Source organism: Panicum hallii, chromosome 5 (assembly GCF_002211085.1).
Source record: "Panicum hallii strain FIL2 chromosome 5, PHallii_v3.1, whole genome shotgun sequence".
Classification (NCBI taxonomy): domain Eukaryota; kingdom Viridiplantae; phylum Streptophyta; class Magnoliopsida; order Poales; family Poaceae; genus Panicum; species Panicum hallii.
The window spans coordinates 51,188,922-51,206,019 of NC_038046.1; the positions used below are offsets into that span (position 1 = coordinate 51,188,922).

At 49.7% G+C, this 17,098-nt stretch overlaps 1 protein-coding gene across 2 annotated transcripts; it reads left to right on the forward strand.

Moving 5' to 3' along the window:
• The first annotated feature begins 216 nt into the window (after window positions 1-216).
• Window positions 217-1,887, forward strand: LOC112894224 (transcription factor CSA-like). 2 transcript variants are annotated; one of them, XM_025961861.1, is made up of 3 exons: window positions 217-692; window positions 791-1,297; window positions 1,400-1,887. In XM_025961861.1, exons 1-3 carry the CDS (start codon window positions 401-403, stop codon window positions 1,558-1,560), a joined length of 960 nt encoding a protein of 319 aa, XP_025817646.1. In that variant the 5' UTR covers window positions 217-400; the 3' UTR covers window positions 1,561-1,887. The 2 variants fall into 2 exon arrangements, with proteins under 2 accessions (XP_025817646.1, XP_025817645.1); XM_025961860.1 differs by having other exon boundaries at window positions 791-1,887.
• The last annotated feature ends 15,211 nt before the right edge of the window (window positions 1,888-17,098 follow it).

The window sequence follows — 17,098 nt, forward strand, 5'->3', positions numbered from 1 at the left end:
GTACTGTAGCAGCGAAGCATTGTGCAGACTGCACCGGATCCGGGTGCAGAACAACATAACTCTACCTCGCCCCTATTGCCATCAGTCTTAAAGCAAGTCCAGGGAAGGGAAGCCTGAAGTTACTGTACATCCAAACCAGTCCCATGTCCAATCTCTCTAGAAGGCTACGCATCCAACTAGACACAGAGTCACAGAGAGAGAAGAGCAGAAGGCATTTTGTTTGGAGTTGGGAGTGTCGAGACAGAGCAAGAAGAGCTAGCCGCCTCCTATATTAGCAAGAGCAAGCCTCCCCTTGCAGCAGCAGCAGCAGCGAGCATTCGCTTTCCCTCTCCTCCTCTCTTCACCGTTTGCAATTGCAGCTTCCTCTCTCACAATCTCTCCCCTCAAGCCTTGAGCCCAAATGGTTCGTGAGATGGCTTGTTTCTCCGGCTGTGCTCCACCGGCGGCGGCTCTGTCTCCGTTCCATGTCGAACAGGAGCCGGCCGCCGTCCCGGAGGAGGTGTACCACGGCCATGTAGAGGACCCGGAGGAGGTCAGCACCGGCCGTGGCCACGGCGGCAGCAGTGGGCAGGGGAAGCTCTGCGCGAGGGGCCACTGGCGGCCCGCGGAGGACGCCAAGCTCAAGGAACTCGTCGCGCAGCACGGCCCCCGGAACTGGAACCTCATCGCCGAGAAGCTCGACGGCCGATCAGGTAACACGATGCAATGCGGTCGATTGAACCATGCATTTCCGTCTCGTGTCTGTTTCGTGTTCCTGACCGATGCGTGCTCTGATGGAATGATGGAGCAGGGAAGAGCTGCCGGCTGCGGTGGTTCAACCAGCTGGACCCGCGGATCAACCGGCGGGCGTTCACGGAGGAGGAGGAGGAGCGCCTCCTGGCGGCGCACCGCGCATACGGCAACAGGTGGGCGCTCATCGCCCGCCTCTTCCCGGGGCGCACCGACAACGCCGTCAAGAACCACTGGCACGTCCTCGCCGCGCGCAGGCAGCGCGAGCGGTCCGGCGCGATCCGACGCCGCAAGCCTTCGTCCTCCTGCACCACCACCACCTCTTCGTCGCACTTCGCGCCGGCCGTCGCCGTCGCCGCAACCGTCCGCAGCCACTACGGCTCCCCTCCCCTGCCGTCCCACGCCGGCGGTGCGCACGCCCAGCACGGCATCCGCACGGAGGCGGCGGCCACCCGCGCGTGCAGCGGCGGCGAGTCCGAAGAGTCCGCGTCGACCTGCACCACCGACCTCTCCCTCGGCTCCGCCGGCGCGACCGCCGCCCCCTGCTTCCACCATAGTTCGAACGACGGTACGGGTCCTCGTCGCTTCATACGCTTCGCCCGCGTTAGTCTCACGGTGTGTTGCTTCGCTCTCGCTGACATGGCCTCTGTTTTGTCTGTCCGCGCCGCAGGCTACGACATGGCCCCTCGCGCCGCCGCGTTCGCGCCCGGCGCGCGCTCCGCGTTCTCCGTTCCCTCCCCAGCGCGCCACCGTGCGGCGGCCTGCGACGACGACAGCTGCGGCAGCCTCGCCCGGCACTTCTACGACTTCCTCGGCGTCGGTGCGACATGATCAGAGTCCAGGCGGGTGGCGGTGGTGTACAGGAGAGGAGGTCTGGAGGAGGGATAGCATAGCAAACATCAAGTCGCCCCGTGGTCAGGATGAAGGCAATCTGAGATTAGGAATATTTTTTACTGCCCAAAAGCCAGAGATGTAGTTACCGTCGTCATATTTCGGCCTATGATGCTTTTTTTAATGAACGTACCTAAGCATGTATTTTATTAAGAGAAAATTCAGCATAGGACGCTGTAAGCAGGATTCTGAAATCCGCGTTGCTGCGTAGTTGCTGATGTGGACAAAGGAATCTTCCATCAATTAACATTCAACTTCTTGATTTAACTCTAGAAGTACTAGTTAGTTTTTCTCATTTTACTATAAGTGGGAAGCTTAGTTTTAATTTCTCATTTTACTATTAGTTGGAAGCTTATTTACCCTCCACTTTAAAAGGAATCCGAAAAATTCTTTAAAAAGGATAAAATATTTGATGGACTTTTATCATCCTTGATAAATAGACCGTGAATCCTAATTTGTTTCTAAGTTGCTCACATTTGCTATTGAGAAAAAATAATCCCAAAATACCCTAATATTCACTCCTAGATTATTCACACGTTTCCTACAAAGATACCCACATCTATCACATATTACGGAAAAAAAAACTTAACCGAAAGTGCCCCTAATACATGCTTCAATCAAATTACCTACATATGTCATTAAAATTTAAGCCAAAGTACCCTGATCGCGTGCTTCTAAGTTACTTTCATCTACCATTCTAAGAAAACTAACATAAAGTACCATTGTCATGCATTGTTCCATGTGGTTTTCATCTAAACATTAATTTATTTAATTAGGTCTTTCTCTGAATTATGTAGTGCTGCTTAAAGACCCAATGTAAAAAATGAAAGGAAATATTATGCCGTGGATGGCCATACATATACTAGCAAGCATCATGGATATGAAGGGAAAAAACATTGCTGCAAGACTCTCATTTAAGTAGAGGAATATAATAAGAAAAGGTGATCAATAGACACGCTTGCCAGTCACCTCTAAATCAGAAACCAAATGCATCTCAGTTCAAAAAAAAAAGAAAGAAATCAAATGCATCTCACAAAAGTTCGGTTACGTGCATGAGGCGGGCTAAGCCGAGAATGCATGGGTACTCCAGCACTGGACCAAGTTGCTACCGCTTGCTAGTGTCAGTCGGTCTGAGCACTCTTAATTGGATGAATGGTAAATGAGATGAGAAAAGATGTCAGATCATTGTGCACACGTGAACTACTCTACTTTGATGTCAGAATACTAGTGTTTACTACCACTTACCAGATGAGCTACTTTGGGCGTCGTTCGATGTTCAAATTTTGCCCGATTATTGTTCTGGACTTCTGGCATAGGATACTACATACAGTACTAACAGCAATTAAATTAAACTTAGTCTGTATGAAGATTAACTGAACCTCTCTCCTCTAACAAAAAAAAAATGTACGCACGCCTAACCTACTGACACTCTAATGGCCGACTGCAGCACTTACGGCTTGAATGAAACTCGATCTCCAAGTCTTGATGGTATCCAAGAAAACACGAAGATATAGGCACACCCTCGTGCCCCTCGTCGCCTACCCTGGAATTCCCAAGCTCAAAGACCGCGCCTGCAGCGAGCGGCGGCAGCCAGCACACAGCAGCGGCCGGTTTGAGAGCATATGAAAATGCCACTCGAGGTGGCCCGCTCGCTCGTTCCCTGGGCCACAGCACGCACGAGCGGTCTCACGATCCGTGCCCCTTCTCTGTTCTGTCGTTGACGACGATCCCTCTCACCGGCCGGTTCGAGCGGCGAGCGGCGGTGCCTCGTCGCCGGCACGTGCATGGCTGGCCGCGCCGGCCGGCCGGCGCCTGGAACGAGGAGCTAGCGATACGCCCAAAATTGACTGGCTACCGGTCCTCCTCACCGTTAGTTTTGACTAGAGACCTCCTTACAGTCCGAGTGACCGAGTATTTTTCTTTTTTTTGACAAGGAGTGACAGAGTATTGGTTGCAGCACTGCACAGTGCACGCCCTGCCTGCTTAAACTAATCACGAGTTTATATGGGAGTCTGAGTGCCCTCGGAAATGCAATCGTTGGTGTTTAGCGAGGGCAGGTAGGTTGCCCAAGATACTCAAATGGTTTGGGTAGGGGGTGTTTAGGCGCCAACTGCTTGTTTAGTATGGGAATTAGCTAGCATGAGGCAAACAAATCAAATCAAATCAAGTACTAGTATGGGAATTAGTGGGCGCACTCCTACTAGCTTTGCTTAAGAACAGGAACGGCTCTAGTTTCAGCGCTCCTGGACCACGCCGTGCAGAGATGCAGATAGATTCTCTGTCTGCCCCCTGCCTATGTAGTTAGGCTTCATACACTAATGTCCGTCTGCACATTCTTCCGTTAGAGGCTAAACTGACTACTACTGGTGAACTGATCAGTTTGGTCCCGGGCACTTGGAGCTAGCAGTGGAGCGCGCGCGCCCTGTCACTCGCTCACTCCGGACCACTCTTAGTTTAGTAAGTAGTTGTTGATCTTGTTTTGTCCTCGTGCTTAAATTGAACACCTCAGATGGCTGGTGCGGCACACGCACACAAACCCCAGATCTTGGAACCTAGCGTCGGGCACCACCAAAAGCAGGGAAAAGGCAGCGGCCGTAGGTGTCACTCTCTCCCCGGGAAAGGCAAGGCATGCTTACGGCGGCCGGCCGCCGCCGGCCGGTGACCACCACCACCGCGTCCCCTGCTTGCCACGAGCACGGTAATGCCGGAGACGTGTGCGCCCATTATTGTACTAGCTAGTAGCAGTAGCCTTTAACGAACTCCGGCTATTGTATTGAAATGCTAGCTACCGCTGCCTTTTTGACTGGATCTGAGACTCCACGCGGCCACGAAGAAACTGAGTGAAAAAGGCGCTGATCGATCGAGCATGTTGCCTAACTCGATCCTGTCTGCGGTTAAGGACAGCCGTGTCCGTCCGTCCGACGACACGCAAGCTCCATCCCAAAACACGGAGCTGCGCTTCCAGTGGCGTGTCCTGTGAGCGAGCTTAAGCTTCACGGGAGAACGCAATTAAAGCACGTGGTCTATACATGTAAGCTAAAGGGCGCCTTGTTGTGTTGGAAATTTGACGTTGGTCTGACCTTTGTTGAAAGGTTTCGGCATACGAGTACAGATGATGGGGATTGCGATCTTTTTGAACGAAGCATCGTTTTCGTTGTAGGAAAATGTTGTGCTACGACAGTTGGGAGTGAAAGGTATGTTCCGCTACCACAATACACTCAGCTAGCCATGGCGGCCACCTGACAGCAATCCAGCTAGCTACCTTAATCCAGCCCAATCCCAATTAAGCATCGACCACCTCTACTAATCTCACTGGACGATGCCTAACAAAGATGTGCGATTGTTTGGTGCACCCAAGTCCGGCGTTAGTTACGGGCTGCTCTTCCAGAATGCTTCACCGGTGAAGTAAAAAAATGATTTCATACGACTTCTACTTTATTTTTACCCTAACTTACCAAACACAAAATAGTTTCACACTACAGTATTTCGATTTTTACAAAATAGGTGAAGCCGAATCTGGTAAAAATCCTTCCAAACGGACCCTTAATAATACGTATGTGGGGATGGTGAGAATGGCGTCGCATACTCGCATGACACCGTGTAACATGGCACCAGCCGTTTTGCTCAATATGAGACCGGGTTGTTCTAGGTTAAATAAAAAAGTGTAAGTACTGTTTCTGTGTAGTAAAAAAAAACACGACACGGCTCACCTGGAAGCTCTGTGTACCCTTTACTCCATCACCACGAATTCGTTCGTTGATAAGACCTTGCACCGGGATGATAAACAAAGCAGAAAATAGTATGACTCTAAAACAATGGCACAGCGCGAACAAAACGAAAACCAGAATAATGTTTTTTTTTCCTGACCGGAGAACCAGAAAATAAATAATGTTGTCATCTGAGCAAGCTCCTTGAACAAACTAAAACGACATGCCGTAGTACAAAGGAGTAGTTTAATTAGTCCAACTAATCAGTTGGGCCAGGTGGTCGGTGCTGCTGGGCGGGCCGGACCCATCCCGTCGAGGTAGAATGGGCCACGTGATGTGAGAAGCAAGCGGCCGCGGGGCGGGACGTCGCGCGCGAGTCCAACCCCCACGTGCGCGTAACCTGCGCGGTGGGCCCGCCCTGTCAGGCATGCTGCTGCTCTGCAGCTGATGAACTGCTAGGGCAATGATTATTCGTTAGTTTATACGGCACTTTAGAGCGTCCGGACGTTCGATCAGAATTTTTTTATCATCGGATGGTCCTTGATCCGTCATAATATTAATAAATAATAGCTGCAACATAAAAAATTAACACTTACAATATTAAAAGATTATGTATACAAATGATTTTGATATCCGATTCGAGGATGGAAAATTCCCATCGCAACATTAACATCATATTTCATGCAACATTAGCTGCGCAATATAAAGAAATAATAATTGCAATATTAGTACTTGTCTCTTGCAATATGGATCGGAACCTGCAATTTTTTCTACGCGTCGGACGTCTTAATCTTACCATTACCGTAGTTTATATTATACTACTGGTAAACTAACGGGCCTGAGTGAGATTCGATTAGACTAATGACCTACCCCAGCAGCGGCATTGGAGGGCCTGATACGCCAAGGGTCATGTTCACACCCTGCTCCTAGTTAACAAGACACGCCACGCTTCATCCGGCCTCTTCCGGCGCGAACCCAACAAATAAGCACGGCGGCCGCCGTGTCCAGTGTCCCGATCCCTGTCGCCAAGTGGCCGGAGCATGCGCCGAAGCCGAACGGAAGGTATTCGTAAATGTAAATCAGCAGCGCGAGCATGTGGTTTACCATGATAATCATGATTACTCCAGCTCTCTGGTGCACGCAAACCCGGTTAATAATCGATTTTGGTGTCATCTGGGCACGCCGCGAAGGTCCGCGTGCTAATTTCTGTAGTATTTTGTAGGGGTAATCTTGGAAATACTACTCCATCCCTTTTCAAATATATATTACTACTCCATCGTCGTGCGCCTCCGGCCCTAGCTGTCGTCCTACGCCTCCGGCCGTGTGCTGTGTGACAGCTCCTGGACCAACCAGCCCCCGCGCGCGCTTCCTTCGTGCCGAGGACGCCGGCGCCGGCCGGATGGAGTTCACCTCGTCCTACTTCCATGTGTTCGGCGACCCGAACTTCACGGCGGCAACAGCAGCGCGCAGGGCCACCGGCCGCGGCGCTCCACGGAGGGCAGCGCTAGGGCGCGGCGGAAGACGGCCGGAGACCCTGCTCCGCGCGGCGCATGCCGTCCATGCTCCGCGTCCTCGACATAGAGGCCGAGGAGCCGAACCAATTCATGGACGAGTGCACCCTCTACCGCAAGGCGCTCTGCGGCGACATCTTCGTATACAGCCTGCTAGCGCCGTCATGCTCCTCGTATTGTTGTTTCCCTTTGCAGGCGATTCAGGAAGCGATTAACACCCCGCCGTTGCATGCATGCGCGCGCCGCCCTCTCGTCCGGAAGCGCAGAGGGGACACGCCGTTCTGCAGTGACGAGTGTAGGAGGGAGCAGATTGAGATCGACCGCGTGAGGCTACAGAGGAAGAAGCAGTAATCTGTAACCAACCTGCTGATTTTTCCTTAAATTTATTGGATGCAAAATTGTTCCGGGCATGTTAGGGGTAAAATCATCTTTTCACAGCCGGCTTTAACACTATTCACACGGTAGTGTCAAATTGGGAACCAAATTTGAATTTGGTGTCAAATAGAAAAGAAATTTTTTTAAAGAGTCAATGAAGGAATAAGCAACTTTTCTAATGTCAAATAAAAAGTTTTCTTAAAAACAACCGAAAGAAATGAGCCCAACTGGACCGAGCACCACCAGCGAAGGAGCCAAAGCCCAAACCCAGAAGGCCGACGCGAAACGCCGAAAGCAGCGGCTGGCACAACGGGACCCACCCCACCCGCCGGGGACCGTGACGGCCCATCGCGGCCGTCCGTACCCGCAGCAGGCGTCGCATCGAGCCCGTCCACGCGTCCACGGCCACACGTGTGGCCTCGGGCCCCGGGCCCCTGTCCGCCCGCCGAGTGGCTCCCCGACTTTTCCCGCCAGGCTACCCGACAAACAAGATCGCCCCCCGCACCGCACCCGGCTCGCTCACGGCCGTTAAGTCGCCGGCAGGCGGGGAGAGGCCAGGCCGCCAGAGAGAGAGGGCGAGGGATTCCGGTGACGCCGTCTGTTTGGGAGGAGGTGGGCACCGTGAAGCTGGAAACCCCTCGTGGGCCGTGCCAGTGGTGACCGCACGTGCCGGGGAAAAAGCTGGCGCGGGCGCCGAGCGTGTGCGTGTGCGGAGGGGAGGTGTCAGGTGGTGGCCTCGGCTGGCCCGGGGCTCTGCAGCTTGTCGCCTTGCGCCGAGCCGTTACAGTGGTGACCGGCGAGGGCGCGAGGCCCCAGCGCTCACATGAACAGCGTGTCCACTAGCCGTCGAGCTAGAGCACCATTGTGTTTTCCTTTCTTCCCTGTTAGAATTCTTTTTTTTCTTCCCTGTTAGAATGACCACACGCAGAAACAGAAAACTGAAGACCATTGATACATGCATAGGAAGGATTTTTTTCATCAATTAAAAAAAGCTTTTTCGATCTCGCATTTTTATGGTAGTACTGGAGCAACGGATAAAGAGAAGCGATGTACAGTACCGTAGCAAATCAGAAAAGAAAAAGGGGAGAAAAGGAGGAGACGTGAGCTTGAAACTGAAACAGGCGGATACGGGGGGAGTGGGGGGAACAGAAGCCAAAGAAGAGGAGATGGAAAGGCGAACAGAAGCCAACAACAGTTGAGGGGAAAGGAGGGAACAACTTGCTTTGCTGTCTCCCTGACACCTGCAATAATTCATAGAGAGAGAGACCATGCATTCGGTTGCTTGGGGAGAGAGAGAGAGAGAGAACAGTGTTCTCCTGGGCTCTTGGCAGCTTTGCTAATGCTAGGCCTTGTGGACTCTAGCTAGGCCTGTCAAAAATCTTTAACCAGAGTACCAGGCACTAAACCCCCCCCCCCCTTCTCTCTCTCTCTCCCCCCGAATCTCTCTGACTAGTGAGTAGTGACTCCCCCTCTCTCTCTCTCTCTCTTACTAGGCTTCATGTACTGTACGTGACATAAATTGTTCCTTGTGCAGTTGCGCTGCCTTTTGCCAATGCCGCTAGATAGAGCTAGGGCTACTGCTGCTGCCACTTTACTCCTCCCTGCTTTTTTTACCCCTTGGTGGGATTCATGAATGGGTGGTGGCAGGGTGAGTGATCCGATCCAATCTCCCCAGATGGGGCTGGGTTAGGCCACCCCTTTTCCGGGGGCCAAAGTGACCTGTTGCTACATATGGGAATCCTTGCTCATGAGTTTTTGGTTGTTTTTGAGCCGTCCTGCGTGCCTTGTTGTTAGTGCTGCAAGCCACCCTCCTTGTCCTTTTCCTCTTCGTGTTTACTAGTTTACTGCATTTCAAAAAATGGTTTCGAGTGTTTTTCTGATGTACGTTGTTCTTTGAAATGAACTAGTACTTGTAGTAACACATTCGAGTTCCGACGTCTTATTTATGGATTGGTTACATCTTTTTCCTTTCGCGGCGGTGACATGGTGCAATTAATTATTTAGGATGCCATACCATATCCACGGAGCAGTTGCATCCGTTCACTTTTGCCTTCTGGATCCTAGGCATCACAAATTTTTTTTTAGTATATCTCATAGGGACTTCTATCCATTTGGGCTACTCATATTGCCATGTATGCCAACTTCTATTTCACGTCACATCCAATGTAATGATAAGTTATTTAGTGACTCGTAAATACATTAGATGGCGTATGCATCAATATTATCATTTTTTATATGGCAATGTTCATGCAAAAATGAGGTTGTTACAAACGTTTTAGAAAAGCTATATATTAATCTAAAACAGACGAAGTACATCTCCTTCCCTGATGCCGGTAGCTTACTGCCGCCGTAACCCTAGCTAGTTCTACGTGTGTATCATGGGAAATAATAAGATTCCCCCCTCGAAAAAAGTTGTGTAGGAAATGGATACTTGCGCACGCAGAATCTTTTTCGGTAGGATCATGCCAAGGATCAATGTTCATTGAAGGCTTGCCCAGTTTGCATTACTTTGCAGGGAGCTAGCCACGCGGCTCTACTGGCATGCACTCCATGTTCTTGTAGTAGCATAGATGGAAATGACGGGTGGGAGAAAAATCACTGTGCCAACAGTTCACTGCAGGCCAGTTTGAGTGGTCGACGAAACCAAAAAAAAAAGCCGGGAGGCCGGCGGCCTACCCTAGCTCCCCGTCCATGATTGCCTTGGATCACTGCAGCCGATACGCATTGAACCTCGCAGAGTGACACATCGTCCACGTCACCGTCGTATCTCACCCAGGAGGCCATGACTCATGACTTGTAACACAGAGATGAGATGTTGAGCGCTGAACGGACGGCGACGATCGAGTTGTGTGTGCTGAGTGCCTTCCCCAGCGAGTAATCCTTTAAGTGAGTTACCTTCTTTCTTAATAACGGTGTGATAAAGTGAGATGAGATTAGTAGGGCGGCGAGAGATGGACGAACGGGAGGCAGGGGGAACAATGGCCACGATCCGGGCAGACATTTTTGACCCGGGAAAGGCCAAGATGCCGGTTTATTTAAGTTTAATAGGCTTTACGGTGCAGAAAGCGGCCGTGCATCGATCATTAACGGCGCCGGGATCTTTGAGCGCCTCGCCGCACCGCACATGTCCAGACCCCCACCATTAATTATATATAGATATATACAAATAAGATCTCCTACTTTCCGCAGTAATTCGCGTGCGCAGAGGAGCGGAGCAGAAGGACAATGCGCTTTGGTTTTCTTTGTTTTTTTTTTTGAAAATAATGTGCTTTGAAATAGTTCAGCAAAAAAATTCGTTGATTCGAACAGTTTTCAGGCAGGACGTCCTAGCACAGCAGCTAGTATCAGGGAGAGGCATGTTTGCATATGCTTCGATTTCTTTTTTGTTTTTGTTTTTGGACCGGCCGGTTAAGTAACCGTCTCCTCTCCTGGAGGCGTTGGCGGCTGGTTGGGCAGGGGACTGATGAAAGAGGGAAGGAGCTAGCGCGTGCAGGAACTCGTTGATGCCATTAGTTGACCGTCGTTTTCAGCAACAGGAAAAAGGTCGAGTTCCTGCGAGACCGGCTGCCATGGCTGCAAGGGTCAAGACGGGAGACAAGCCAAACAAACAAACAAACAAATGGCGATATCTGCTAGAATCGACCTGCTCTGCCATTGGAGCGTGTACGCACAGTGAAAAGGGGGAGCAGGGTTGAATGAATGGAGATCTCTGCGGCTGAAGCTGAACAGGCGTGATGAAGGCCAGGGGCAGAGTTCTTCCCTCTTCTTTCTTTTACCCTCTTTTTGAATAGCTGGGTATGAAAACTGACGAGGTAGGAGTGCTCATCATGTCTTTACAGCAGCAGCAGCGTCTGGTTCGTTGGTCTTTGCTGCTGCGCTGCACATGTACCTAGTCAAATTTGTACTGCTGCGAGCGGCGAGCTCCTCTCCCTCCTTTTAGGCCTTTTCTTTTTCTGTCAGTGATAGTTGGTGCGTTCATGTGGGAAGGGGGAGAAAAACGAATACTGGTACGTCCCGGCACAGCTTGTTCGTCTGCTTCCCTTGCTTGCTCTTGTCATCATGTAACCAGATCACTCCCGTAATCACGCTCGTCCGTTCCGTGCAATCCCATGGCCACGGCACTACACTGCTAGAGGCGTGCCACGTTCTGCCGAAAGGGGGGCGTGAACGATCAGGGCAATGGCGCCCGTGCACCCTGCGCTCCGTCGCTAAGATCGCCACGCCACGCCACCGCGGCAAGCCCACAACCCTAATCGCGCGGTCACGCGAAACCCGCCTGCGTTCCGCTGCTGCCACGGTGCCTTCGCCCACACCAACGGACTCGGCTGCTCCATGGCGGACACAACACGACGCGGCACGAACCAACTCGGGAGGATTCCAAGGCGACCACGGCGGCGATCGGATCAATTTGCCATCGTTTTTACAGGTTGCTTGATTCTTGATCGCCTTACTTGGCTTGCCGCGCCTTCCCTGCCCCAATTCCCTTTGAGCCACCGTAAAAATTCTCAATTTCTTGCATGCCGCTAAAAAAATTATAGCTTCTACCTAGCCATCAACCCAACTTTGTCTGGACTCCAGTGCCCCTGCCGTCTATATTTGGCCTAACGGGAGCAAATGGCTAGGAGAAATGACTGTTTTGCCCATTAGTTTTCAGTTGTACACCCCTCTCCCCCAATGGCGGCCCCTTTCTTCCTGTCGACGGGCCGGTCCAAGGCGATGCTAAACGGAGGTTGTCCCCTCCGACGATAAGGATGACTTCTTGTTCGAGATCTACTCGGCCTCGGAGTCCCACTTGGTTAGTCCTATGGCGGTCGCCTCTTCCTTCCCGTCCCCGGCTGGCTCGGCGGCGGCCTCTTCTTCCCCGTCCCCTACCCTAGCCAGACCTACGGCGGCCCTCTCTCCCTCCTACCACGACGTCATCTGCCGGCCTGCGCCTTCCCCACCTCGCGTCGTCCCTGACCTCGTCGCCTAGCCTCCCCCATCCTGCTGTGGAGCCGCGCAGCCTTGGCAGCGGCGTTGTCCACGGCCTTCCACACCGAAGACGCGATGACAGGCTGGTGCCGCACCGCCGTGATGCCGCGCGCGTGCCAGCGCATCTGCGTCTAGGGCCTCGCCTGCCTCGGCACAACCGCGCGTCCCCGCCCAACAGGGAGGGATAGCAAGATGTGCATCCACGGCTACCGCGTGGATGTGCGTGCGTGCCGAGCAGGTCCTGTACAGCTCTGGGTCGGCGTTGAGAGTGTGCTTCTTCTCGTCTGGCTCGTGGCCGCCGGCGTTATGTTGCTCAGCTCGAGCAAGAGGAGCAGATGGTGGTGCTCTCATCGTGTCTCAGAGTGGAAAAAGGAGGCGATGGTGCTAGCTTCTTGCGTGAATAGTAGAAGGGAGAAAAGGCAGAGGAGATGGCTAGTGCAGCTGTCTGATTTGAGAAAAGAGGGGATCGCTGATGCTTGTCATGCGTAGGAAGCAGGGAGGGGAGAGCAGCACGGAGCATAGAGGAGAGAAGGGACGGCTTGTTGTTGGAGAAGACGAGGAGCACAGGACACAGAGGTGTAAAACGGGCACTTTCTCATCCTCTTTAATGTTAACATTCGATCCAACGAATCCGGCCGCGGCATGGATGCATGGCAGGGGGTCGAGAAAAAAGGTGAGCAAGAGGAACCCGTCTAACAACAGGACAGATCTACCTAGTTTCCGGAACCGATCGGGAAAAAGCAACCGTGATTTTGACCGCGGGGGACGACGCGACGAGATCGAGCGCTAACGACCGACCGGTGCGGTGCCCCCCTTTGGCGAACAAGTTCGTGCCGCGCCTGCCCTTCCTTTTTCTGGCCCTGATCGTTCCCGCGCCTGCAGCGACCAGGCACATGCCCCATTACCTTCCCATCGTTCCGCACGGTCGCAGCACGAGGAAGAGGAAGCCCTCGTTCTCGTACCAGAACCAAACTGCCCCGTTCCGTTACGGGCTACGACGATGGCCTACACACATTCGAATACCACTGTGCTCTTCCTACAAGCATCTCTTCCTATCCAGCCAAGCCGTTTACTGTGGCTTTCTTCCTTTTTTTTTTCCCAAACACACAAAAATGTCTTAGTTTCCTTCAAAAAAAATCTCTTGATATCCAAACAATAGTAGTACTACCGTCCTCTTCCTTCAGATAATGCAGCTTCCCTCGCAAAAAGAAGAAGAAGAAGAAAAGATAATGCAGCTTCGATGTTAGTTTCGAGCTAATCGTACAAGGGCAGCTGGACAGGTGCATCCACCAGCGTTGCGTGGATTTACCATGCCAGCCTGCACAAAGGGTAAAACGGGAAGAAGGGTTGCACAATGGGGTGTGCGGGGGAAAGGAAGCCGTGCCGGCTTTTCATTTCCTCGCATTTTTCTCCCTGCCCCTGCACGCCAGTCCTTTTGCCGACGTCACGTCACGCAGAAAATGTGCCTTTGAATTTTTTTTACCCCCTCTCGTTTCCCTGTGCATTCCGTTCCATCGCTTTTCCGCACCAAAACGGCTCGCAACGGCGTCAAAGAGTAGTGTGTGGCAAGATACACTTTCCTTTTCTTTTTTTTAACTATGAGTACCTTCCGTTATGTTTTGTATTTTCACCAGTCAGTTCCAACATGAGACGCCTTCTCTTGTCAAGTGGGAGCGTGGGACATACGACCATACTCCTCCTACGAGGCATGGTGAAACATGTAGATCGAGTGGCTAGTTTTACCTACATGCACGTATAGCTAGGTGAAAAACTAATGTGCATTGTAGAATCTAGTACTGTTAACTAAGGTCCAATAAAACTAGCCGGTGGCCGGGCGGTGTCACCATAGACCTCATGGCGCCATATACTATTAACCAAGAAAAGTTTTTGAACTCTATTGTAGCCTGGAACTCTATGTTCATTTCTCAAACTAAAAGACTTCTAGGCTATGTTTCTTTATTGGGAAGTCATGATATAGGGCCTGTTTGGATCCAATGGAAAGAGAAAGAGAAAGTGCAAAACTTTTGCTCTTTTGCATTTTTTTTGCACTTTTGGATCCAAACACCCCAAGTGCAAAAGGGCAAATGCTACCGTAATTTTGCTAATTATGGATTAATTAGGCTTAATAGATTCGTCTCGTCATTTAGTCCTCATCTATGTAATTAGTTTTTTAATTAAACTATATTTAATACTTCTAATTAGCGTCCAAACATCTGATGTGACAGGAGCAAAAATTTTACCATTTGCCCTTGGATCCAAACAGGCCCATATTATTGGCCTTGCCTTGTAACAAATGTTTCTCTGTTGCTAGATATCATTAGGAGACTACTAGTTGTCTTCTTAATGTACTACATGAAATAAGTTTCTATTTTTGAAAAAAGTAAGATGCAAATGCTCACATGCACGAAGGTCCTGTTTGGATCTCTCCTAGCTAATAATTAGCTAGCTAAATATTAGTTAGTTAATTATTAGTTGGATGCGTTTGGATCCATCAGCTAATTGTTAATTATTAATATGGATGGATCATGATGTCCTTCTTTTTTCTGGCGCCGGAAGTTCGGGCAAGAAGAGAATTTGACAGGATAATAAGGTCTTTCAACATTTTCAGCTGGGTTTAACCAGCTAATAGGATTATATAGTTTGAAATAGCTGGAGGGTCATTAGCTACTCCATTAGCTGATCTATTTGGATCCTTAACAACTAAACTTAGCTAGCTAACCATTAGCTAGAGGATCCAAACAAAGTCAAACATGTAATTGACCCTATGAACGCACATAGACATGCACTAACCCTATGGGCACTTATGAGACACCGAGGTGGTGTGTGTGTGTGTATATATATATATATATATATATATATATATATATATATCTGTGTGTGTGTGTGTTAAGTTTGTCCCTCATTGTCAACAGCCACATTGCTTACCGCTGAAAGAATAATTAGTCAAAAATGATGTACTTGTGCGGAGCCAGAGATTTGAATCTAAATGGACAGCTTCCACCACAAGAAACTTAAACAACTAAACTACGCCTTAGTTCACATGGAGTCAAGTTCCTAGAAATTAGGCACTGCATATATCTTTATAAATATTATTAGACACTGAAAATTATTTGTGTAACTCTGTTGTGTTTTATAAATATGTTAAAGGTCATATCCTATAAGCGTTGCTGCTATGATAGCCTTTATTTTTTATGTTAGAGATGCATATGCTATTTGCATTGTGAAGTACTATATCATTTGGAGATTGACGGATTGACACTACAGTCTCTGGTCACAACTTCTTATTGGTTTTTAGGTATATATTTTTCTTAAAATACTATTAGAGGTATGGAATTTATGTTTGTAGATTCACAGTGTTCTATCCATATATATGTTGCAACCAAAAATTACATTCATATCATTGAGTGAAACAATATGCATTATTTATTGGAGGGAGTGCTCTGCCTTAGTACTCCCTCATCATATATAAATGCTACAAATACAGTAGCAAAATTCTTTATCACAAAATCTTCACAATGTTACATAAGTCATGGATAAGAAAAATGTCATGAAGTTGGAATAGGGAAATGTGGGCATTCCTTAGAGAAACAAACCGAACAAAGAACAAATTTTGAGTAAGTTTACATTAGACTATAGCGAGTTCATGTAGTGTAAAACAATATTTAACTTGTATTGCACCATTTATGCATCATGTTGATTTTTGCAAATGAAACTACAATTTCGGACTTGGCGATATACAAAGGCAACCATCATTATAATCTTCGTAACCGCTCGTCATTTTGGGTTGTCCATTATTATTCCGTTACTATGCTGAATTGCGGATAGTGGTGCGTTACGATTATTCATGAGCGGCCTCATTTAATCATGGATGATTCCAGCACACATTAACTACGAACATTACATAGACGTCATGCCAATTTTTAGAATAAAACAACTATTTGTCTATGTTAGGTGATCGCTTGTTTGGTGGTATACTACTACTCTTAACATTTTGTGCTCCCGTACTACCGGGTTGAACCGTCGTAACGTTAGCGTGCTAGTACCATTTCAATCGAAAGGCAATGTTTTAATGAACATTCATGACTCGCCTTGTTTAGAGAATGAGTTGAAACCGCATTGACCGCCGAATCATCCGATTTGAGGGGGACGTTACGCTTGCATTGCATCTTTCATGTTCCATCTCAATTCTCAAGTCCTTCCTAGATGATCCGTGGATCCATCACCTCTATTTTTTCTCTGCCAAGAGGGTTCTCTCTTACAAATTTGCAAATCGTTCAGCCGCCGCTGGCTTAATTCTTCTTTTATTAAAAGAACAACCGAAATCGTCTAAGATTCTCTTGCTTCGAGTCATTAACCCTCCCCCCAAACAAAAAAAAGATCATGAATGTTTTTCCAGACACAACTCATGCCGCCCGTCCTCGGAGGCTACCGGCGCCATCATTTTTATGTCATGCACGGCGCTAAGAATCTTTCAAAAAAAAATGCACGGCGCTAATAATGACAAGGGAGGGGTAGATGATCGATGTGGTTGGAACGAGGATGGAAATGGGAGGAAAATCGTGGGGTTTTGGGTGGGTGCGCATAGAGGCGAGCGGGGGCGCCCGGCGGTGGGCTTGTCAAGGCCGGGAGGGACAGCGCTCCAGCCCCCGGTAGTGGTTGGGGTTGGACTCCCCAAACCCACACGAGCGGCCTCTGGAGATGTACCCAGGAAAACAAATCGCGAAATTCTCTCTCTAGGACGACACAAGAACAACAGCAACAACGCTGCTCCCCCCCCACACCCCCCCCAACCCCCCCCCCCCCCTCCCTTTTGCCATCAGTCTCAAAGTAAGGGAAGGGAAGCCTGAAAGCCCAACAAAACCAATCCCATCTCTCTCTCTCTCTCTAAAAAGGTAGGCATCCAAAACCCAACCA

What these genes read in the sequence shown, in the direction of transcription:
- LOC112894224 (XM_025961860.1), top strand. Translation starts at nt 401, where the DNA reads ATGGTTCGTGAGATGGCTTGTTTCTCCGGCTGTGCTCCACCGGCGGCG. An exon ending in GAAGCTCGACGGCCGATCAG is followed by an intron (nt 693 to 790) that starts GTAACACGATGC and finishes ATGATGGAGCAG; the next exon opens with GGAAGAGCTGCCGGCTGCGG.